General features: G+C 39.6%; 3 protein-coding genes across 7 annotated transcripts; 1 reads left to right on the top strand and 2 right to left on the bottom strand.

Moving 5' to 3' along the window:
- Positions 1-44: 44 nt before the first annotated feature.
- yy1a (YY1 transcription factor a) lies at positions 45-4410 on the top strand. 3 transcript variants are annotated; one of them, XM_077538222.1, is made up of 5 exons: positions 48-758; positions 2291-2375; positions 2451-2511; positions 2669-2827; positions 3713-4410. In XM_077538222.1, the coding sequence occupies exons 1-5, from the start codon at positions 260-262 to the stop codon at positions 3893-3895; spliced, it is 987 nt and encodes a 328-aa protein (XP_077394348.1). In that variant the 5' UTR covers positions 48-259; the 3' UTR covers positions 3896-4410. The 3 variants fall into 3 exon arrangements, with proteins under 3 accessions (XP_077394345.1, XP_077394348.1, XP_077394347.1); XM_077538221.1 differs by having other exon boundaries at positions 63-758; positions 2225-2375; XM_077538219.1 differs by having other exon boundaries at positions 45-758; positions 2225-2511.
- Positions 2238-13117, bottom strand: tpp1 (tripeptidyl peptidase I). 2 transcript variants are annotated; one of them, XM_077538216.1, is made up of 14 exons: positions 13034-13117; positions 12262-12336; positions 11793-11932; positions 11380-11530; positions 10043-10164; positions 9783-9961; positions 9430-9628; positions 8305-8493; positions 8027-8099; positions 7840-7960; positions 7609-7770; positions 6109-6234; positions 5757-5927; positions 2238-2853 (listed from the first exon to the last, which is right to left on the bottom strand). In XM_077538216.1, the coding sequence occupies exons 1-13, from the start codon at positions 13042-13044 to the stop codon at positions 5787-5789; spliced, it is 1689 nt and encodes a 562-aa protein (XP_077394342.1). In that variant the 5' UTR covers positions 13045-13117; the 3' UTR covers positions 2238-2853; positions 5757-5786. The 2 variants fall into 2 exon arrangements, with proteins under 2 accessions (XP_077394342.1, XP_077394341.1); XM_077538215.1 differs by lacking the exon at positions 2238-2853 and having other exon boundaries at positions 4467-5927.
- A 1261-nt stretch (positions 13118-14378) lies between these two features.
- Positions 14379-22570, bottom strand: LOC144031515 (mis18-binding protein 1-like). 2 transcript variants are annotated; one of them, XM_077538761.1, is made up of 16 exons: positions 21804-22570; positions 21471-21602; positions 21112-21380; positions 20892-20965; positions 20634-20755; positions 20452-20542; positions 19400-19506; positions 19132-19283; positions 18621-18690; positions 17671-18424; positions 17129-17307; positions 16020-16147; positions 15652-15794; positions 15276-15360; positions 15138-15192; positions 14379-14752 (listed from the first exon to the last, which is right to left on the bottom strand). In XM_077538761.1, exons 1-16 carry the CDS (start codon positions 22438-22440, stop codon positions 14652-14654), a joined length of 3099 nt encoding a protein of 1032 aa, XP_077394887.1. In that variant the 5' UTR covers positions 22441-22570; the 3' UTR covers positions 14379-14651. The 2 variants fall into 2 exon arrangements, with proteins under 2 accessions (XP_077394887.1, XP_077394886.1); XM_077538760.1 differs by having other exon boundaries at positions 19400-19509.
- Between the last annotated feature and the right edge of the window lie 310 nt (positions 22571-22880).

Genomic DNA, 22880 nt, shown 5'->3' on the forward strand with positions numbered 1-22880 from the left:
GCAACAGCCCCCCCCCCCCTTTTTTTTTTTTATGGTGTATGTCCACTTTCAATATTTTTGTTCCAGCCTTTTGATGTGATGTATATGATCCAAATCACGCGAGATTTTCTAAGTGGAGCAGAGTGACGACGAGAGTACACGTTGTTGCTGAGTTGTCGAAGAGGGAGGAGAAAGGAGAGTACGAACAGAAGAGAAGCCACGGTGGACTAAACAAAGCATTCAAAAGTGGAGGGGGGGTAAAAGAACGGAATAAGAAGTCATGGCTTCGGGGGAGACCCTGTACATTCAGGCGGATGGCTCGGAAATGCCTGCCGAAATCGTGGAGCTCCACGAAATCGAAGTGGAGACCATCGAAACAACTGTTGTCGGGGAGGACGGCGAGGAGCAGCCCATGATCGCATTACAAACGCTTGACACGGACGACCCGCACTCGATCCTCCCGCACCAAGAGGTGATTCTGGTGCAGACCAGGGAGGAGGTCGTGGGCGAGGATGACTCGGAACTGCATACGGATGACGGCTACCAAGACCAAATCCTCATCCCGGTGCCCGCCGTGGAGGAGGACTACATCGAACACACTCTGGTCGCAGTCGCGGGGAGAAGCTCGGCAGCGGGCCGGATGAAGAGGGCTGGAAGTGGAAAGAAATTGGGCAAAAAGAGCTATCTAAGCGGCGCGGACATGGGTAGGAAATGGGAGCAGAAGCAAGTGCAGATAAAGACGTTGGAAGGGGAGTTCTCAGTTACTATGTGGGCTTCGGGTAAGTTTGGAGTGTAATTCTGTCGTGGCTTTGTTCTCCCTGCGTGTGTGTCGACGTTACGAGGCCTCCACCGAGGCCTTGCTCTCCGACAAACGTTAACGCCAATTTTACGATTCGAAATCACCGCTTGGACTTCAATTGGAGTGTTTTTGTTTTTATGGGAAGCCATGTTTTCTGTGCCGATGGGCGCCGCCATATTTCCCCGGTCGAGAAAGTATGGCGGCCCGAAAAAATGGCGTTTATTTGGCCCACGAATATGGCGGCGAGTGCTACGCTTCTGGATCCGCTAGCTAGGCCTCTATGGCGCACTTCACAACGGCGGAGGCGATGCCTTCAAGGACCCTCGGGTTTTACAATGGGTTTTTTTCTTACGTCAACCGCCGGTAGATTATCGGGGCATGCCAACGTTGAACGAACGTTTTCTTCCGTTTATCGCGTTTTTGTTTTCCGAGTCTTATCGTGACAAACGTTCAGCAGCCATGTTAAGTACGAACTCACGTGGTGTTCCCCAAGTTAGGAATTTTCAGCCGTAGGATTTTTAAATTTCAGGATGAACCTAAAATGCACTACAGTGTTACTTTTGCAGGTGAACTTACTGGTAATTTACCGTATCTGAACTTTGAATGCGCGTGTTCAATTGTTAAAGGTTTAAGTACTTTTTTGCACAACTATAGCTGAACTGCAATATTCGTACCTGCTTGATCCATTTTTTTTAAAATTTTTTTTTTATCATGTGACAGACAGGTTTGATTTAGAAGTGGAGCAGCACCTCACAAAATGGCAACATTGTTTAAGAGTCAAGTAAGAAGTCAAAATTAAATGTATTCCATTCCAGTTATTTTCATGCGGACACTGCAACTTACTAAGCAATCACAGTTCGAATGGCAATCATCCTTTTGGCCACCAGGGGGGTTTGTGAGCACTTGAAGCCTGACCAGCTGAGCCTTTTTTTGTGAACCAGTTGGAAGGAAAGTTGCGAGTGTTCAGAAGGCTTCATCTGACCATCACTACTGGCCTGTATCCTGGTTGACACAGCAAACCTTGCTCAAGTGTGCATTGACGTGCTTTCCTGAATTGAGCCGCTTCAGGTTGTTACCATCCCATAATGCTTCTTTGGTTAGAAAACTGGTAAAAGTGTAAATACTTGCAGTGAATGTCATTTTTTAACCTTGTTTGAAAAAAAAAAAGCAAGTTCCGCAAAAAGTTTTGAGGACAAACTGAGTTCACTTGTAAAAAGTTTGTGCATTTAGCATTTCATCCTGAAATTCCACACTGAAGTGCAATATTCACAAGGCACCGTACGTAAAAACCAAAATGCATACAAATATATCTACATGGCCACATAACTAAAATGATTTCCATCAGGTATTTTTTTCCCCCATCTGATGAGAACATATCCAACTTTTCACTTTAAAGGGTCCGTTTGTCTCTGTCGGCGTTTATTGAATTCCGACTATGTGATTTAGATGACAAGAAGGACATTGACCATGAAGAGCAAATCACGGGTGAAAACTCTCCTCCTGACTATTCAGAGTACATGACGGGGAAGAAGCTGCCTCCAGGTGGCATCCCGGGCATCGACCTCTCCGACCCCAAACAGCTGGCAGAGTTTGCGAGGTATGGATGCGTTTATTCAGAATACACTGTAGAAGAATCAGAATCATGCAAACTTAAATCATTTAATATTTCCAGAATGAAGCCAAAGAAAGTGAAAGAAGACGACTCACCCCGGACAATAGCCTGTCCGCACAAAGTGAGTAACCTGCTCAATATTTGTCGTGTCACTTTTTTCCAAAAACGTGATAATATACACGTAAACTTTCTTTTCCCCGTAAAAACGAAAACATGGATATGTGTGTAATTTCAAATGGTGGAATCTGGTAGGTTTACATACTTCATTTTGTCTTCAGGGCTGCACCAAGATGTTCAGGGACAATTCTGCAATGAGGAAACACTTGCACACCCACGGGCCTCGTGTGCACGTCTGCGCAGAGTGCGGCAAAGCCTTCGTGGAGAGCTCCAAACTGAAAAGGCATCAACTTGTACACACGGGAGAGAAACCTTTCCAGGTGGGCCTCTTCACTTTTAATAGTCTCTAAAACAAAACAAAAAAACATTCTTCCCTCATTAACTTTTTGACCGCCAAAAACGTTTTATAACATTTAGTAAAATCACGACGTATGCTGCCATAAATGTTAAATGAAGTCAATGTTTTTTTTTTTTTTTTTTTTTTTTTTTTTTTAAATCAATGGGCAGTGCAATGTCTAAGTGCAGCGCTGCGTGGTCAATGGGTTGTGGAATCAAAAACACCTACCAACTATGGCCTGAAGATGGCAGCATTGTATCGCTTTTCAATGGGCTGCATGGAATTACAATGAAACATGACGGAATCTGATGAAATCGAACACACGCCACATTAAATCTAATTCACAGAGCATCACTAAACAAAAAACATTTGTGTGCTGTGGAGAAAATGTATCTTTTCACAAAAAGCTTGCTTTCTCCTTTTCAATTTTTCGTCGAATATCACTCAAATGACCTCATTTCAAATAGTAATTACAAAAGAACGGACTACTTTTTTGTTTTCTAATGTAAGAATAGAATGCGAGCTTTCATGTATATGTAGTAAAAGAACACAATATTCTGTTTGCCTTGAAAGATGAGTTTAAATGTTCAAAATCGGCTGGCACTATGGGGCTTGTCTTTTTTTGGATAGCGTGTGGCAGTATGAGTTAAGCTGACTTCAAATAACATATATTTTATCTTGGAAATATTACCTTGAAAATATAATGCTTTATTGTAACATTTAATACCCCCCGTTAAAAATATTGCAATAATCCTCCGCTACTCAAAAGAGCCCTACCACAAATAATCCCTGAAAAGGTCTGACTATACATTCGACTATATATCTGACCTGGCTGCCTGTAAATATTTGTGGTCTTTCCCATTTCCAGTGCACATTTGAGGGCTGCGGCAAGAGGTTCTCCCTGGACTTTAACTTGCGCACGCACGTGCGTATCCACACAGGGGACCGCCCGTACGTGTGCCCCTTTGACGGCTGCAACAAGAAATTTGCCCAGTCCACCAACCTCAAGTCTCACATCCTCACGCACGCCAAAGCAAAGAACAATCAGTGAAATGGCACCATGCTGACACGAGCGCACGCCGGAGGACACGACAAGACGATGTCCCGTGCGACCAGCTTGCTTGCCAGATAAGAGATTGCCCTTTGTAACATTCTTCAACAGACCTTTAACAGACTTTGTCCGTATGCACGCGGAGATGGGAACACTGACGCTCGAGACTTTTCGACTCTGGCGCTGCTCAAATTGAACTCTTTCTACTTGATTCTCTTTATTTATACCTGGACAGTCAGATGAAACGTTTTACATTGAAAGTCAAACATTTGCAGCGCTCCTCAGCAAGCAGCGAACCTTTTACAATTTTGTACTCCTCTTAAGTGTGCATATTGTACACTGAATGACATTAGTGCTGTGCTGATTGAGAGGCGCGCTGTTGATCTTATTCAGTTTTCCGTTTCCTTATGCGAGTGTATTTGAAAGCGGGATTTACAATGCAATATCAGTCATGTTGTAGATAATCCTGATTATCCATAGAGCGCATTGATTAAAATGTTTGTTTCCATTAACAATGTCCCACTGTCATTTCACTTTTACACAAGTACATGTAGTTGGAAAATGACTCCAGTCAGCAACAAATACTGTTTATTATACATCAATGCACAAAAATGACTGCACAGCAGCTGTTTCATTTGAATTTCCTTGGGCACTGCAAACTTTTGGCACAAACTCAACTAATCTATGACATCACATGACAAGACATTTGATTTGAAGGGGGAAAAAAAAGGAAAAAAATGTTATTCCAGTGCATTTTCTTGGTGTTTGGCTGTAAGCCCATTTAAAATCCAGTCATAACAGGACTGATTTTTACGACAATCCGCATGCAAACATGTTAATAAAACCGAGATTCTATCGTAATAGTATGAAAAAATGTGCAAAGTTTTTTGCATCCCTTATGCAACACAAATGACTGTCAACTAGTTTGTTTATGCATTTAAGCATAGCAACACATTTTAGGTACATTTTACATTACAGCTGCATCAATTAAATAATTATGATTTTGGCTGTGACGATTAAATCATTGCGAGTTTGAATAAGATCAGCTTCCTTTGCCTGCACTTGTTTCAAATTCGGTTCATGTGATGTTAAAAAAGATAATAGCACATTCAGTTAGCCTTTGGTGCATTTGAAAGTTTTTGGGTTATTTCTTGCATTAGCATATATTCATAAATTAGAACCCATTGCTTTTAAACTTGCATTTTGCACTGAAAACTGTTAAAGTTTGCAAAGCAATGTTTTGTTTTGTTTTTTTTATTTATTCTTAAATTATTTTCTATCCATTTTAAAGTTACATTTTGTGCTGAAAACTGTTAGTCGTGCAGTAAAAATGCAGATCTTTTCCCTAACATGATGAATGATCCCTAACGTGATTAATAATAATTATGGTTACAATATTGATCCAAATAATTGTGCTGATCATTTTGGCCCTAATTGTGCAGCCCTAGCTCACATTTCTGTGATGATTATTCTAGGAATTTACCCCCCCCCCCTCCTTTTTTTTTTTTTTTTTAAACAGAAAAATGTAGGTCAGTTACAAGTGTGAGTAAAGCAGGATCAGACTCTGTCTGATAAATTGCATTTTGATCAGAGGCTAACGTTGAAAACTGAAAAAAAAATCAGTTGTGTTAATCAGTGGCTTTCGTTTTTTTTTTTTTTTTTTTACACTTTTGATTGACAATTAAATGGAACAACAATGAATGGAATAAGCCAAGTGCGGTGGAGCTGTGAACCCCATAAAAACAAAAAAAATACTAATTTCCTCCCTGAAGACCTGAGTGAATCATTACAACCTTAAAAAAATAACTGAATAAAATCACACAGCGTGGACAACCAACCACAATGCATAAAGGTTTGGTACCTGTCCTCAAGTGTAGAGTCTTGACTGACATTACTGAGTTATAAGGGCATCCAGAAGTGCAGGATAGTTTGGTGTTCCCCAGCCTGTTACCGGGTCCCACGACGGTGCAGCGCAGAATCCTTGACCTTGTACCTGCTCATCAAGGCAGGCCAGGTGACAACCTTCAGTTACCTGGAGACAAAACGGGGCACAAAATGCTAATGATGTTTCAGACTTGGATTTTATACTCACTAATTACATTTTACATGAGCTGAACTGCCAGCGTAAAATGTAAACGGTGAGCAAAAATTAACCTCCGATGCATTAACAATTTTAGAATTATAGAGCTTGGAGGAGTGGAATATTGACTGACATCAAACAGAGCCTGTCCTTTGAGCTTGTAGAGGCGAGGGTTGAGGAAGCCCAGGACGGGAAGGCCCTTCATCAGACGTTTGTCATTGATCAGGGAAAGCATCCCGCCCACCACTGGGGTTGATGCCTGGAATGAAAAAAATATATTTATAGTGAGTACATTGTTGACAAATAATTTTTACTTACTCTGTTCTATTTCATCCTAAAGTTGTTTGATACGGTCTGATCTATATATATATATGACTGGATAGCCGATAGGCCAAGACTTTTGAGGTTGCGAGGCAGCCATATTGCTCCTCCCAAGACACATTTCTCGGCATATGATCTTATACATTTACAGTATCGAACTTGGAGGACATTTGAGACAGTACTTAGTAGAAACAGCATGATTTATGGTGTTTTAAAATTATTAAACATAAACAAGAGGACTTTGGACACTTTATAACTTTCCATAAATACATGTATAAATTATATGCTTAATGAAGTTTAGTACAGGAGGAAACGTATATTTTTTATTAAAGAATTATAACTGTAATTCAACAAAAGATGCCCGCGTCAAACCTAACATTGGGAGTGATAAAAGAAAAAGGTGGTCTTCAAAGCAGCACATACTACAGCACTTATTTTTTACTTGTTAAAAAAATAGTGACCACTCTGACACACAACCACCCACCCCCACCCCGCATCCGGCCTTATACTAACTGCCTACGAGCTGTATATGTCTCATCTGTACGTATAGTTTATACAGTCTACTTGCGAGGTGGGAGTAACAAGATGGCCGCCCTGTGACTTCAACGGCTTGCACTGCCGTGTATCGGCTATCCAGTCATAGGTAAATTCCAGTCCAGGTAAATTCAGATTTAAAACAGCTGTGACGACATCCTGGTACTTTAGGAATAGCAATCGATTTCAGATAAACAGAGCACATCTTTGTCCAGTCAGCACCTTCATATTTGAGCACGTGACACAGGCTCGCCGCTGAGAAAAAACAAAAGTTATCTCATCAGCAGCTCTTAACATTTATAACAAACTTTTTTTGTGGTATAATTGAAAAGGTTCTAATCTATTTATTGTTTGCAAAGAACTACGTCTCATCTGTACGTATACCGTATAGTTATAGAGTAGTCTACTTGTGAGGTGGGAGTAACAAGATGGCCGTCCTGTGACTTTAACGGCTTGCACTGCCGTGCATGGGCTATCGGCTATCCATTCTTATATATACAGGTCTGTGGATACAGTTAAGGTCAAGGCTGTCAAATTGAACCGGTACTGTGTTAATGACTAACTTATTTTGCAGAAGTGGTCCTTGAGGCCCCAACATAAACATTTTTCTTAAAAATAGGCAACTCCGTATGGCATTTAGGAGTAACACATGGACATTACATTTAATTGGATTGAGGATAGAAAGGGGTCCTTGAAATAAATTCCTTGAACCCAAAAAGTTTGAGAACCCCTGCTATGATTAAAAAAACAAATAAATAATCAATCTGAACAATTTTACCGATGTTCCAGACACAAAAGGCATGGGTACTCTGTTGATGACCACCCAGTAATTATCCGACAAAGCTGCCATGTCAGGATACGCCCTCCCGCTGACGTTGAAGTACGACTGTGGAGGGAGGCTCGCCGCTACGCTCTTCAGGTATCCGGCCACGGCGCTGGCCTGTGGGAATGAAAGCACATTTGTTTGAATGCTTCAACTTGATGTTTGTTGTTGACGTCGCATTCCTACCTGGTAGTCGGGCATCTTGAAGACGTTACTGAAGCCTCCACCGCTGATGTAATCTGTTACTTCGTAAGTCACCTTGTAAGGATTCTTGAACGAGGTTCCGCCGACTGTGGTCACATAAGGGCTGGAAACGAGATTTTATTTCCTTTTTTAAAATACATTTTGTGTGTGTCATGAGTTTGGTTGTTACCTTGAGGCAGGAAAACTTGGCCTGAAGGAGTTTTGTTGTTTAGCCATGTGCCAGCAGCCGGCCCCGCTATCACCTGAACACAAGATTTGTCAGATTTTAAAACTCAACTTTTGCGGGATAAACCAGAGGAACAGTACAGTATTTGGAAAAAAGAATGTCTATAAAAAGTCCACAAGGGATTTTAACATATGTATAAACATTTTTTTAATCTAAAGCTCTCAAAACGTCCTTTGCATAAGTCATAAACAAATGTACCTAAATCTTCCTTCATTACTGACCAGAAGCAAAGAGCAAGGAGAGGCCCCTGACGCCGGCCTTCATGAACTCGGTGTTGATGCGCCGCATGTAGGCAGTGGACAGACTGTCCTCGTCGTCCCCGTAGCTGATGGTGTGCACCCAAGGCAGGTCAGACATGTTGCTGAGCAGGACCACCCACTGGAGGAACGGCTCCTGGGACTCGTGACGACCTGGAACAGGACGAGGACGAGTGTGAATTGGAGGGCTGAACTCGAAAATAATAACCCTGTATATATTAGGGATAGACCAATTATGGGCCGGGCCTATTATTGGTGCTGATATTTGCCAAATTGACAAATATCAGTATCGGCCTTTGGACGAATCTGAAGGCCAATATGCTTGTCTCTCACTCGAACGTAGCAAATTTTGAGTTGTCATCAGGATTTGTAAGATGTTCACAGTTTTTGTCGAAAAGAAATTTTGAACATATTCAGACAATTTTTCACTATCTGCGAAGATCTTCTGAAACGATTTATGAACCTTGATAAAACGCAAAATTAGCTAGTACATTTGCATGCATTTGTCGCTCAGTGAGATACAGGCAACTTCAATTATGTATCCATTTAAATTTCCACTTTATAACAGATGATGGGAACTCCCTAAACTTGAAAAAAAAAATCTATTTTTTAAATTAAGAAAATATGTTGGAAATTTTGGAAAACTTTAATTTACAGTACAAAACTTTACGGCGCTATTTACTTGTTTAGTTTTTAATTTAGCTTAACATATGGTTTTAAAATTTGAAAAGTTGTTTTAACAAACATGCTTAGTGGCATTGCAACAAAGTTATTATTATTTAAATTACGACAGTCATATTTTCTTTTACTGCAAACGATTATCTGCTTGAAATACAGTATCAGTTATTGGCCCCCTGACTACGAATAATCGGTATCGACCGTGAGAAAACCATTTTGGTCTATTCTATACTAGAAATATATTTATATATAAAAACTATATATAGTGCGCTATATACAAAAATGAAAGCTATTGGTTATCACTATTGGTTTAGAGAAACAGAAAAAGTGTTTAAAAAAAAAAAAAAAAAAAGTTATCATGCATCCCTACATATACCAAAAAATGTGACTGCACATATTTTGGTTCCAGACCTGGATTAGTGAAGACCCAGGTGGGGATGTTGGCCCCCGTGCTCATGATGTACTCCACGTCCAGACTGGCCTCGATCCCGGCCTTTCCAGTGCCCTGCGTCCCCACGACACGGTCCACCTTAGACAGATGCTGGAAGCTGCTGCCATAAAGGCTCATGAACTCTGCCAGATCCGCAGGGCGATAGTACTGCTCCAAAAACTGCAACAGGAACAAACAGCTTATGCCAAAATGTATATGGACATGTCATTAGGTACTCCTGAACAAATTAATAATATTCGATACAAAAGGTCTATCAAACATTCTTCCTTTATGTTGTTGGGGAGTATACAGTATACTGTAGCATGGGTTGCACCTGAGCTACAGCCTGGCTGTTGTTCTGCACTGATCCCACGTCAGTTGCAGTCATATTGTAACGGGCCCTTAAAACAGCAGGAGTCACACCCAAGTGAAATGTATTGCCTCGCTGCATGGAGTTAGACGAGGCCATGCTAGGCTTGCGTCCCCTAGGAGGGAAGCGGTGAAGCCCTCCAACTGTCATGAGAGAAGATCAAAATCCAGCTTCAACGACACGATAGTCGGCGGCCATTTTAGATGTAAACAAATGAGGCTGACCAAAATCGAGGTGTCGTGCGACATCGTCGGGAACAGAGTAGGGAGCTGAGGACCTCACGATGGAGTGACCGTCTCTGACGTAGCGCTGGAATCTGCTGCCTGGGAGCAGAACCTCTGCAACCCTTGAAGCACAAGCCGAGAACACAAGCAATCTAGAGTACTCATTCACTGCCATTGACGGCTATAGACATCATTGATCCATTCCGCATTCTCTCATGTGGTTTAAATCTGTAATCTTATTTGAGTGGTTTCAGTGCGTCCCTCATAGTTACTGTAATTTTGACTTTACTACTGTGCTAGGTTAGGTTAGCAATCGACTGTGTGTTCCAAATCACATGTAAACTTATATATCAGCATTAGGGCTGTTCGATTATGCACAAAATAATAATCACGATTATTTTTGCAATAACTGAAATCAGGATTTTTTTTTATTTTTTTTTTTGGTACAAAACAAGAAAATGTTTAAGCATTTAAAAATATTAAGACCATAAAAAATAGAAACACTATAATTATGTAAGTTCCTTTTGGATCAAACTAAATTCATAATAATATATATTTATAATAATAATAATAATAATAATAATATGTATTTCTTTATTTAAGCAAAAACATGAAGCTGGAGTGCAGCTTGTGCACTGAGTAGTAGGACGATCATTTATTTTTTGGTACAAAACAAGAAAATGTTTACACATTTAAAAATCTTAAAAAAAAAAAAAATAGAAACACTAATTATACAGGTTCCTTTTGGACAGAATTTATAATAATATTTATTTATTTATGTTGGCAAAAAATTGAAGTTGGAATGCAGCATGTGCACTGTGTAGTAGGATGATCTTTTTTTGGTACAAAACAATAAAATATTTAAACGTAAAAAAACAAATAAAACATATTAAGACATAAAATTATTTGAAACACTATAATTATGCAAGTTCCTTTTGGATGAAACAAAATGTATTAAATTAGTTATTTTAAAATTTAAAAAAAGGTGCAAATGTATACATTTAATCAACTCAATTAGTATTAATAATCTTTTTTTTTTTAATGATGATCCTAATTTTGTAATTATGGAGTGTAATAATTGAAATTGTAATTGAACTTCAATTAATTCCACAGCCTGAAGCATTGCCTTAAAATACAGGAACAATATTATTCTTTTTTTATTTTTTTTTATTTCTGAGAATGCAGAACATGTGCCTGATTTCAACAACAGAAAGAAGAAGTGAGCCAAAACCTAATCATCATTTTTTTGTATGTCTTGGGTCATCAGTGCCTTTGCGTCAGCTGTTTAGCAAGAGGATATAAGAAAGACTTTCTTTAAAAAGGTATACAGTACTTACTCTGCAGTCAAGGTGCATTGTAAGAAGTCCTGAGTGTGAACTGTCAAGCAGTTTGTGACACCATGACTGTGCAGCCAGCCGTGCACCGCCTTTCGAGACGCGTCGGATGGTCGCACGAGGGAGGACACCTCCTCGAGTTGGAGATATTTACCTGAGGAGGAAGAATTGCGTCAACTAGGCCAGGATGTACCCCATCTTTCACCCAAAGTCAGCTAGAATAGGCCCCAGCTCACCATACTGTACTTACTGAAAGAGGAATTGGAATAGCAAAGTGAGATTCACAAGCGAAAACTGTTTTGGAACTTTGCAATGAAAGTGATTGGCACAGTAAATACTACTGGTCGCTGGACAAATATTGTTGTCATTTTTTATCAGGGCAAGTATGCCAACATTTTTTAGCTTTGTTGTCCTACCGTACTGAGGCGAGTCAGGGTCAGACACCAGTTTGAGCGTTTCCTGCAACACATCAACGTTTTGCTGAGTGAGTGCAAAGGTCAGCTCTAGTTCTTCGGTTGGCATGAGCCGACCAGCACAAGTCCAGTCCGCGGGCACCCTGAAGGTATAATAAAAGATGGAAACAATTAGTCAACTCCTCCCGATTTGTGGAAAAATAGTTCGCACTGGCCATGAGCTGAATAATGGTTCATGAATAATGTCGTAAAATGAGTTTCAAATGCTATTAAAGTGTTTTCGAAACATAGTTTGTGACATATTTAGTACTGTATTTAAATGATGAATGCAGGTTGTTATAAAAATTTGGGAGTGCATTATATACACAAACATTTTCTATAAAAATGGTATGAGAGCTTAAACGTCAAAATATGTCTTTCTGGGCAAGGGGCAACAAAAATGATGTTATGATTGGGAAATGAAATCACTCACATGACATTTTGGTCATATTCCAGGTATCCACTCCACACCAATGGACAGAACAACAATGGGATGACCACAGTCAACCTAATGGGAGAGATAGGAAATATAAATCAAATATATGCGGTTATTAACTACTACTACTGTACTCCCTGTTTTCCATTAGATTGTTTCATATTTCAGTTTTACAAGTATATTGTCACTTCGACCAGAAGTTATCTCAAGCCACTTTACATATGGCGATAATAGAGTTCTTAATACAACGCGTTTCGACTTACGTACACGACTGACATTGGTGTGCGAAAGGAACTTGGTCGTAAACACAGGAAGAGTGCTTAGAGTGCGGCTGCAATCACAGTTCTTATTATTTGACATTTGGGACCTAGTCGTGCTTTTCACACAAATATTTACTGTAATTGTGCCTTTACTACAGCGTTCGCATTAGTGACAGAGACTACGCTGTGGAAATGAAACCTTCACCTTGTCGTGGACCAAGGACTCCCCCTGTAAAATTGTATATTTAATATAATAAAATATATTTAAAAATATGGCGGGCTATCTCGGATCAAAATCAAAGCATATGCACTTTATATTTACAGTAGTTAACTTGCTGGATTAGCTAGCGGCGAAAAACAGGACTCGGATGTAGGTCATGTCTCCGTACAAAAGAAAAAAACACTTCAAAACGTTTACTGTACAATACTTTGAGTGACCCAACAACCTCCAATTTGTCTATTTCAATATTAAAGAGGGTGAATAAACTCGAAATAAAATGTAAACTTACGGTGCGTCCATGGTGCCCTCTGCGTTGTGAGTGAGTGTGTGTCGAGGAGCGGACTGGAGGACAGGCTGCTGTGATCACGTGAGCGTCACGTGATCAGCACCCCACACGAGGTCTCAGAGAGTAACCAAATACACGCCAAAACATTGATTGCGAGTGACTTTTGAGGACTAGTTTAATTAGTAATAGTTTCAAAACCTAACTAGTTTACAAGTCTACTTTGAAGGCCTAACCCCTTTACCGACGCATCACCGTGCTATTAGTTTTGATGCAATACCACCCTCTGACCAGTAGGGATCGCCAAAACCCTACCAAAACTTCTCAATGTCCCAGCTTAATCTCACTTCAGACCGAACGTCAGTGTAAACCAAACATCAACCTTCACTTTCACTTCCCACTTAAAATATTACTTCTTGATTAAGTTTAGTCACATTATAGAAACATCTCTTATTAAAGTAATAATATAAGATTGAACACTGATGCAGGGAGGGTATCAGTGCTCTTTTTATTGAACTTGGATCATACCATACTGTTTATTTAAGAGGCTGGAAACGTGGGTGGGGTTAAATGAAACGGTCCTAAATGGTAATATTTTGTGAGATGTGTGACATCACAACGATATGCATCAGCAGCAGTGTCCCTGCATTTTGGTCTTCCTAACTTCTACGCAAATACCGTATATGTGTGTAAGTGTGTTCTATGTAAATGAGTTGAATTGAATGTACTGTATTTAGGTCTCAAATTTATTCATAATTTAAGTAAATTATTTTATTACATTAATTTTGTTATTTACAATAAATCAAGACCAATTACAATTAATAACATGATAGATACTAGGGGTGTGAATTGCCTAGTACCTGACGATTCAATTCGTATCACGATTCACAGGTCACGATTCGATTCGATACCGATTAATCCCGATACGAATTTATAAGTCGATTGTCGCGATTTTTTTCCATTTGAATTTAGAAAATACTAATCAGTAAGCTTGTAGAGTGTAAGATTTATATGAAAATGTATTATTTATTTATCTGAAATTTCAGTCTTATAGAGGTTGTAATTTGTTTCATGTTTGAACAGCATTGAAATAAAATATTAAGGCTTAATGTTCCGTTCATATAACATTCTTCCATGCTCAAGGTGTGAATCCTAAAAAAAAAAAAAAAAAAAAAAAAAAAAAAAAAAAAAAAAAAAATCGATTTTGACGATTATTGAATCGATTCGAGAATCGCGCGATGTAGTATCGCGATATATCGCCGAATCGACTTTTTTTTTAACACCCCTAATAGATACTGATGATTATAGTTACACAAAGGGCAAAAAATGTTTACACACGTTTCACAATAACAATGATGAACAATTATTTAATAAGTTGAGAAACAGATAAACATCAATATGTAATATTTCTACATACAAATCGTTGAAAGTGTTTACATTTTCAAAGGACCACTTCTACAGCAGTCCTCAGAAATGGTCCACTGGCAACTGGCCTTTGATTTAGTCTTCAGTTAAAAACCTGACCAAAAACTAAATGAATCAAGTGAAAAATGCAACTATTATTCTTTTAGTTCAATGAAGACAATAAAAATATTTCCCCATGGTTCTGCCTGATTTACATGATCTATTCATCGCTGGAGAAGTAAAAATCCTCCTCTTCCCCACTGTCAGACAACGTGGCATCTTTGTCTGGAAACATCTCCCAAACGACAAAGGAATCATTAGCTGGGGAAGAAAAAAAAAAGTGGATGCATACTTGTCTTATTTTTTTTAGGACTGACAGTTCACATTAAAGCACTTCACAACACATTACAGTTGACGAAAATGGCATATTTGATACAAGATAAACCAAATCAAAATCATGTTTCTTCATGTCATTAAATTAGTTGGTATTACGCAATAAACTAACATTTTAATTCATGTTGGAAAAAAAAACAACTAAACACAGCTCATAGAAGTTTAAATTTCATGTCCCAGGCAACAAGGATATTGTGAAAACATTGAAAATAATATTATTGTATTGTATTTTTTTTTTAATAAAAAAGTTCAATTGGATTGGAAGTATTTTCCAGCAATCCACCCCTTATGGGAACCCCGAAACGAAACCTACCCGTGTCTTCAAGTCGTCTCATTTTCTGTTTGGGTGGCGGTGTGGGCAAAACCTTCTGGGAGAGATAATACCAGAAAGTAGTAAGTAACCTGCCTCTGAAAACTGGCTGACAAGGAAGTACCAGGATGTAAATAGTACCTTTGCTGGAACTTTTTTGCGGTTCTTGGCCTGATTTTGTGTTATTGCTTTTTGGAGTTGAAAGGCATACTTGTCCTCAAGATTCCTTGAAGAATGGAAAATTGATATTATTGGTCAGCAGAACAGACAAAGATCATTTCTTGAAGGACACTAATCTACTATCCTAATTAGGGTTGGGCATCATTTGATTCCGTCTCCTTGTTTTGATTTTGGTTTCAAACGCTTGTGACAATTTAATGTGACAACTTAACCCATGTGACAAGCCCCAGTCCCATTATGTCCCCTTTCAGACATCTATTAGTGGATGGATTGTAAAACTTTTATACTTGTAACACTCTACTGAATTGTATGACCATAATTGAGAACAGGCAGTCACCTGTTTGGAGAATGCACCATTCCAGGAGTGGTATGTAGACACCGAGGAGTCTTCACTTTTGGGAAATGCAGGGAAACGGGTGTCACAGGCTCCAGGGTGTTAATTTGGAAGTCTTGGTCTTCATCCAAATACAAACCCGGAATCTACTCGCCATAATGGGAATGAAAGGTGGGGGACAATGTGAGCTCATCTCCAACTTCAATAGTATTTTGATCATTTCAGTATAGCATATACTTTGTGACATTTTTGTTTGGTTTGCTTGGATATATAACGTAAAATGTACAGCATAACGCGTGCCTTGGCTCAATTAATGTTTGAAAACACGTGGAAAACAGACTCATTGCAAAAACAAAACAAGCACCGCCGACCTCAAAGCACTTATTCTGACTTGCAGTGAAGGCGTCGTTGGTGTTCTCTTTGGGCATCGTCTGGAGGAACTGACGTACCGTCTGTCTTCTCTTCAAGGTATTTATGCCTCCAGATATGATGGGATTATCTGGAACAGGAAGTGTCAAGAAAAACTGGTAATTGTTTAGGAAAGTCTTGCTCAGATTGTACTAATTTACATAAGATCTACAGGTACATACAGTGTACAGTGTACTGTGATGTCATTTTTACTTGACAGCAAGTGGCAAAATGGACGCCTTCTGATACTAACACAATTTTAACCAGAATACCGTATTTAGACGAGTGGGGCTGCATAGAACATATTATTGTCAAGACGTTTGAGAGGGAGAGAGAGAATATTTATTTAAAGAGGAAGTCAACCTTAAACATTTCTTGACAATATGTAACCTCACTAGTCTAAACATGACATTCTGATTAATATTACATTTGTGAAATATTAGTTATGCAGCAAAATCCAGCCGTTTTTAATGCATCTCAGGTGGCGGCCATTTTGCCACTTGCTGTCGACTGAAGATGACATCACAGTTGCTCAGGGCTCAGGCAACAACCAATCACAGCTCACCTGCTTTCTGAAGCTGAGCTGTGATTGGTTGTTACCTGAGACCTGAGCAACTGTGATGTCATTTTCACTCGACAGAAAGTTCCAACATGGCCGCCTTCTGTTATTAACAAACGCAATATTAACCAGAATACCGTATGTACACTAGTGGGGCTGCATAGAACATATTATTGTCAAGAATTTTTTATTTTTTTGGGTGACTTCCTCTTTGAGATACAATGCAGTTTTACCCCTCTCGGATGTTTAAATAGGTTTTAGTTTCTTAAAATATACATTTTAAATGTATTAACACCAAGCATGAAATGTATATAAAATACTGTCCCTATTAAGTCAGCGTCTGGGTGTGAGCTATGTTTACTGACTTAATTTTTGAAATATTGGTATAATGTAGGCAGAATGCCTAAAAACAAAATCGAAGTGTTTGTTCACTGTGATGTCCCACAGGGTGAATAAAAAGCAAACTAATTCCACATGCACTCCATGTTGCCTCACGCAAGACCTTTTCCTCACCTGTGGCTTTTGGTGGTTCCACCTTTTTCTTTCGTTTCCCCTGGGTTCTCTTCACGGGAGTATGGCAGTCCCCCAAGTCCAGCTCCTTGCTGCGGCACTCCTCTGCAGAGCGCGTGCCTACCATCCTGGCCACCTTTTCCCAATAGAATGCCATGTGCAAGGGATACTCGGACACAGCCCTGCCAAAGAGCAGTACATGGGTACAGAGGTGAGCTTCTCTTCTTATGTGGAGCAGTGACAGTGATTCCTAGCCAATGTGGCGAGAGAAATCACCAAATTCGTTTCATTGGTCTGAAAATTAATTTAAAACAACTAATGCTAACATTTTTAAGATGATCCTAAACGTTTAGCCCTAAGACGTATCCTCCTTGTAAATATGCTACTTGTTCATCAGATCCACATCGAAGGCAAAAACTCATAGGGTTTGAAATATAAATAATATTGTGTAATGCCTGTCCTGGAACTTTTCTGACACAGCATATCTTGGCTAAAAAAAAAAAAAGAAATGTCTGGGAAGTGATGTGGTTGACTGTTAGTCTTACTGCTGTAGTTTGGCCAGCTCATTCTGCGTCCACTCGTCCTCATCTTGGCCTAGAGGAGTCACGACGGTGCGTCCTCTGCCTGTTTTCTTTTTAGATTGCGTCAACTTTGTTGACGCCTTTGCAGGAGACAATGGTTCAAGGCTCTTGGTTTGTGGCTTCTGACTTTGCTGCCTGGGCATCCTTGTGCACCGTTTCTTCCTCTTTGTCGAAAGAACCAACTCCTTCTCTTCCAGAGAGGAAGTCTCTAATAATTTTGCACCAACAGTTCTCGCTGACCTTTTTAATGGAGGAGCATTGAGCACCTCCTTTTTGGACTCTTGTACAGGGAGCGTTTTGGCTTTCCTTTGAGATGACTTTGCTTTCGTGGACTCGTGTGCATCAGTGTGATTGGCTCGTCTTTGGTTCTTTTCCTGTTGCTGCAGATCTTCAGACTCAGATAATTTGTCATTGACAGGGACAGACTGCGCAGTAGTGATCTTTCCCCGTGACCTCACCTGACGAGTGTTGCGCACCTTTGGTTTAGAACCCTCTAAAGGAAGCTTTTTGGGTTTACTTGGTGGTGGTGCGTTCTCAATGTTCAAGTTTTCATCAGAGCCGATGGTGGTGTGATGGCGTCGCGTCTTCACTTCTGTTTTGATTGAAACAGAGGTTGGCTCTTCATGTTGAATTTCAACTCGAGGTTTGCGACGCGTCTTGGCTTTTGTCGGCGGCGCTGGCTGAACAGTATCTCTGGTGGACTTGCGTTGTTTGTGATCTAGAACCATAAGAGAATTTTGTATTACTTTCAAAGGGATTGAAGAAACTCTCACTGAATAATACAAGTATATAGTTAAGCTGTATATGGCTATAAGTGAATAATAGAACTGCAATTAGCGAGGGACAACTTGGTCTGACATGGCAGTGGCTGACAGGACAGGAAAATTATGAAATTATTAAATTACAATTATTACCTTTACCGTTGAGAAGAAAAGCCTGGTCAGTTTTTTTAGACTTCTCCATAGACTCTGATGTAGAATCCTCCTGTAGAAAGCAAAATATGAATGATGATAATTAATCGTACATTTTGTATCTGTTCTAAAAGGTACAATAAATTCATGGAGCCAATCTCAGCTGGCTTTGGGCATTAGGCGGAGTACACCCTGAACTGGTTGCCAGCCAATCGCAGCGCACACAGAGACGAACAACCATCCACACTCACAAGCACACCTAGGGACAATTCGGAGCGCCCAATTAACCTGCCATGCATGTCTTTGGAATGTGGGAGGAGACCGGAGTACCCGGAAACCCACGCAGGCACGGGGAGAACATGCAAACTCCATCCAGAATTATGGTAAATATTGACAGTGGCTATTTGCTAAATGTTCTACTGAGAACACAAAGTTTGTCTGCAACAAGCAATAGCGTCAATTATTTGATATAATTTCAATAGAAGAAACAAACAAAAAGGTTAGTAGCACTTACAGTGTTGATCCTGGAGGTGTTGTAACCATCAAAGACGGTAACATTCATGTCTGCATCCAGGACGACCCTGCCACCTTTCCAGTAATCCAGGGGCGGCTTGATCAGCCGACCACTTCGTGTCGTTTGAGCGGCAGAAGTACAAATGCTGTGCGCTACAGAAGAAGAGCAAATGCATGAATGAAGAGAGTAGAAAGATTCTTGAATGCAGCTGACTGATCAAAGGATAATTCATCTTTCTGCTTTAATTTTTTTTTTGTCTTGTACTTACTTGTGTTGACAGCATTTTCCTTGTTTTTTTTCACTCTAGGGAGAGCAGACGTCTCCGTTGTTGTCCTGGTAATTTTGCTTCTCTTTTCAGTGCGCACTTTTTCCTTGCTTCTAAAAGGAATTAAATCCAGAGCTTTATTATAATGCCATTTGTTGATACAGGCGTCCCAACTTGTCGTTTGCATTGATTATTTAGGGGGGGAAAAAATCTAAGAAAAATGTCATTTGCATGATCATTTGGAATGCAATAAATAGTGAAGTAATTAAATATCAAAATAATTAAATAGAATGCTTTGAAATAGCACCTGTGAAGACCTTTCTGAGCTCCAGCATGTATAAAGTCTTAAAATAGCTTAAAAGATGGAAAACCTTTTGTTTAACTAATTGTTCCCATAAACGTATAAATACGTTCTATTTTAAATATTACCATGCTCCCAAAGATGTATTTATATGTTTCTTACGATTTTGTTAAGCTAGAGCATACAGAAGGCTTTGATGCAGCCTCTGAACTGAAGAGAATGCTTGAATGCTTATAAAAACAGCCAGCGGGTGGAACCAGAGTAAAAGAGATCAACCAGGGCCATGCTGCAACAACCTCTTTTCTCCATTGTTTTAAACAGATTTGTTAATAATGATGAAACTTTGCTATATTCTAATGCTAATTGCTGCAAAACAGAAAAAGATATAAATATACTTTTTTCCTGATGAAAAAAAGGGACTCTAATCTTTCTTTTTGTAGGTTGCATATTTGTATAGCAATAGAACACAATATTCAGTGGGCTTGCAAAATCAATCAAAAAAACAGTAAAACAGCTGAGAGAGAAGGGGGTTGAAAATGGCTGGGAGCGAATGAGTTAATGTCACTTTTTACTTGAATGTGTTTTTTTTTTTTTTTTTTTTTTTAAATGGAAAATGTGGCAATAGCTAGACTGATATTGTGATTCACTCAAGGGAGTTCTCCACAATATCAATCTGGGCCTTCTCCACTGTGATTTGCTCAGGAAAGAAGAAAACATACAGTAAGATGTCCGAAATATTTCATAAAAATCTTACCCTTCCAATTCTGACAAACACTTCTCAAAAAGCTCTTTCCAATGTGCAGGGAATCCACGTGTGAACTTCCTCAAAAACCAGCGGGGAAAGTCTAACACGGAAATATGCGGCATGCGAGTCAGCGAAAAGTGCAATCACAACATTAGCTACACTTTCACAAGTCATCACTCCATCACGCTTACCAGACTGCTCATTCGGCTTCATCTTGCCCACCAAGATGTAAATATTGCCTGATAACGTCTTCAGCATCGTGTGGGAAACCCTCTCCACAATAATGTTACTGTTCCACTGTGTCCTGTTATCCCTGTTCCAGACGAAACACAACAACAAAGACGCAATCAAACCCTATGTGGAATCTGACAAACAAAACAGTAAGTGTCGGTATAAATAAATAAATAAATAAATAAAAAAAAAAAAAAAAAAAAAAAAAAAAGACTTGCATGAGAGTTCCTTCCACAAACAGGCCATTGCGATTCCTTCTCAGAAACCACTCTTGAAGCTTAATGGCACTCTCCTGCCAAGTGAGAAAAACAACAACAACAAATAACTACAAATGTGACGTGCTTGTAAATTGATTTAAATAAATTAATAGAATAAAATATGGTCATGCACCCAAACCACCACCTTTAAATGAAATATTTATAATGAGCTTCTACTCACAGAGGGTGCTTTTGTAAAGTTCGGCAATTGCTTGTTCTTGAACTTTGAGTTGTCATACTTGGGAATGGAGATGGTGGGCTGGTAGAAGAAGATGGGATCAAACAAAATGTGCTTTGACGCTATTGCGGCGGAAGAGTCCTCTTTGGGGCTAAGTGTGTCTGACTGGCTGTCGGCAAGCTCCTGGGTGACTGGAATCTCAACTTCCGGGCCTCTTCTTAAAACATTGCATTCCTCCATTTTGTCCACTTTGGAATGACATCCATAGCCAGCTAAAATACAGTAATTAACACTGATTTTTGGACGCAGTTGTTGTAGATTTTGTTCATGAGCAGAAAATATACTTTTGTGTGTATGCTTACCTCCATCCATCCGTTCACTTAGCTGCGGGCAGTCTTCACTGTCTTGCTCAAGTTCTCTTCTGCTTACCCTCTCTTTCATTTGAACAAATATCTTAGCAGGAGACATAAGTTTTTCCGAAGACACAGCGCACCCTGTATAAAGCAATACATACATTAGTTTGACAGTACACTTCACCTGGGAGCGGCAATAAACAGCTTAATTAAATCCTCACTGCGGTGAGTTGAATTTGCTGTCATCATCAGCGCTCATAGCTGATTTTTTTTGCTTGCAAGTCAAAAGCAAAAACCATCTATCTGATCATATTAATAATAATCAATAAATCATTGCCTTACTTTTCATCCTGTTTGTATTTTTCTCTGGCGTGTAGGAAGACCCTACTGCAGTCTCCATGTTAACATCCTCTCTGTCTAATGTGATCTTTGCACTGCTGCAAACGTTGTTTATGTCCTGGGTATCCGCTTTTCTTTTCCTCAGTTTCTTCCTCACTGGGGAAAAACTAGACACGGGAGGTAAGGGGGCGTCAACGGTAGAGATTTGTTCCTCCAGCCTGGCGACGCTTTTGTCAACCATCTGTTGAGGGTCTCCGGTTGAACGTGGTCGGATGCGAGGTGGAAAGAACAGCGTAGAATCCATCAAATGTCTCATTGGTGATTTGCATCCATTTGTAAGTGGGAGCTCCGCTTCCTCGCCATTATAATCAGAGTAGGAATCGCCGAGGCTTTTCTTGGGACTCTTGAAGGGCGAAAAGGTGCAAGCCTCAAACTCACCAAACGTGTGATGAAGTTCATCATCCCAGATGTTGTCGGTTCTGCAAAACACGGCTCCTTTCACTTGCGCTGCATGTTCTTCTCGAACTCCACAAGTCATTTGATCACCGCTCTGTACTCTCGATTTAAGCAGGGCAAACACCTTAGCCGGAGATTGGAGCCAAGTGTCCGAACATTGCAAGTCACGTTGATACGACGTCATTGGTTTTAAAAAGTTGCTCGCAAGATTAGCAACTGGGTGTAGCTGTTGCTAACAACTAGCCTACTGTTTGAAAATATTCGTAACTGCCGCGTTTGGGCGGAGACTTTTGGCGTTGGTCGAAAATTGCGTCACTTCCGTCTCCTGTCCGGAAAAACTATCCACGTCACATTTCTATTTACGCTTCTTTTTAATTATATAAAATTCTCTATTATATTTTTATTTTATATGTACATTTTTTTACATTATTATTTGGTAGGTTTTGTATTGTTAGCAATTTAGCTCCGTAGGAATAAAACAAATCAAGAAACAAAATAAATACAATTTGATTAATGCCTATTTTGAATGTGTATACAGATTTAGTTCTACAAGAAATATTTGAAAATTCTGTAGTGATTTGGAATTCTCATTTTATGTTATGTTGTTATGTTATGTTATGTTAT

Source organism: Festucalex cinctus, chromosome 12 (genome assembly GCF_051991245.1).
Source record: "Festucalex cinctus isolate MCC-2025b chromosome 12, RoL_Fcin_1.0, whole genome shotgun sequence".
NCBI lineage: Eukaryota > Metazoa > Chordata > Actinopteri > Syngnathiformes > Syngnathidae > Festucalex > Festucalex cinctus.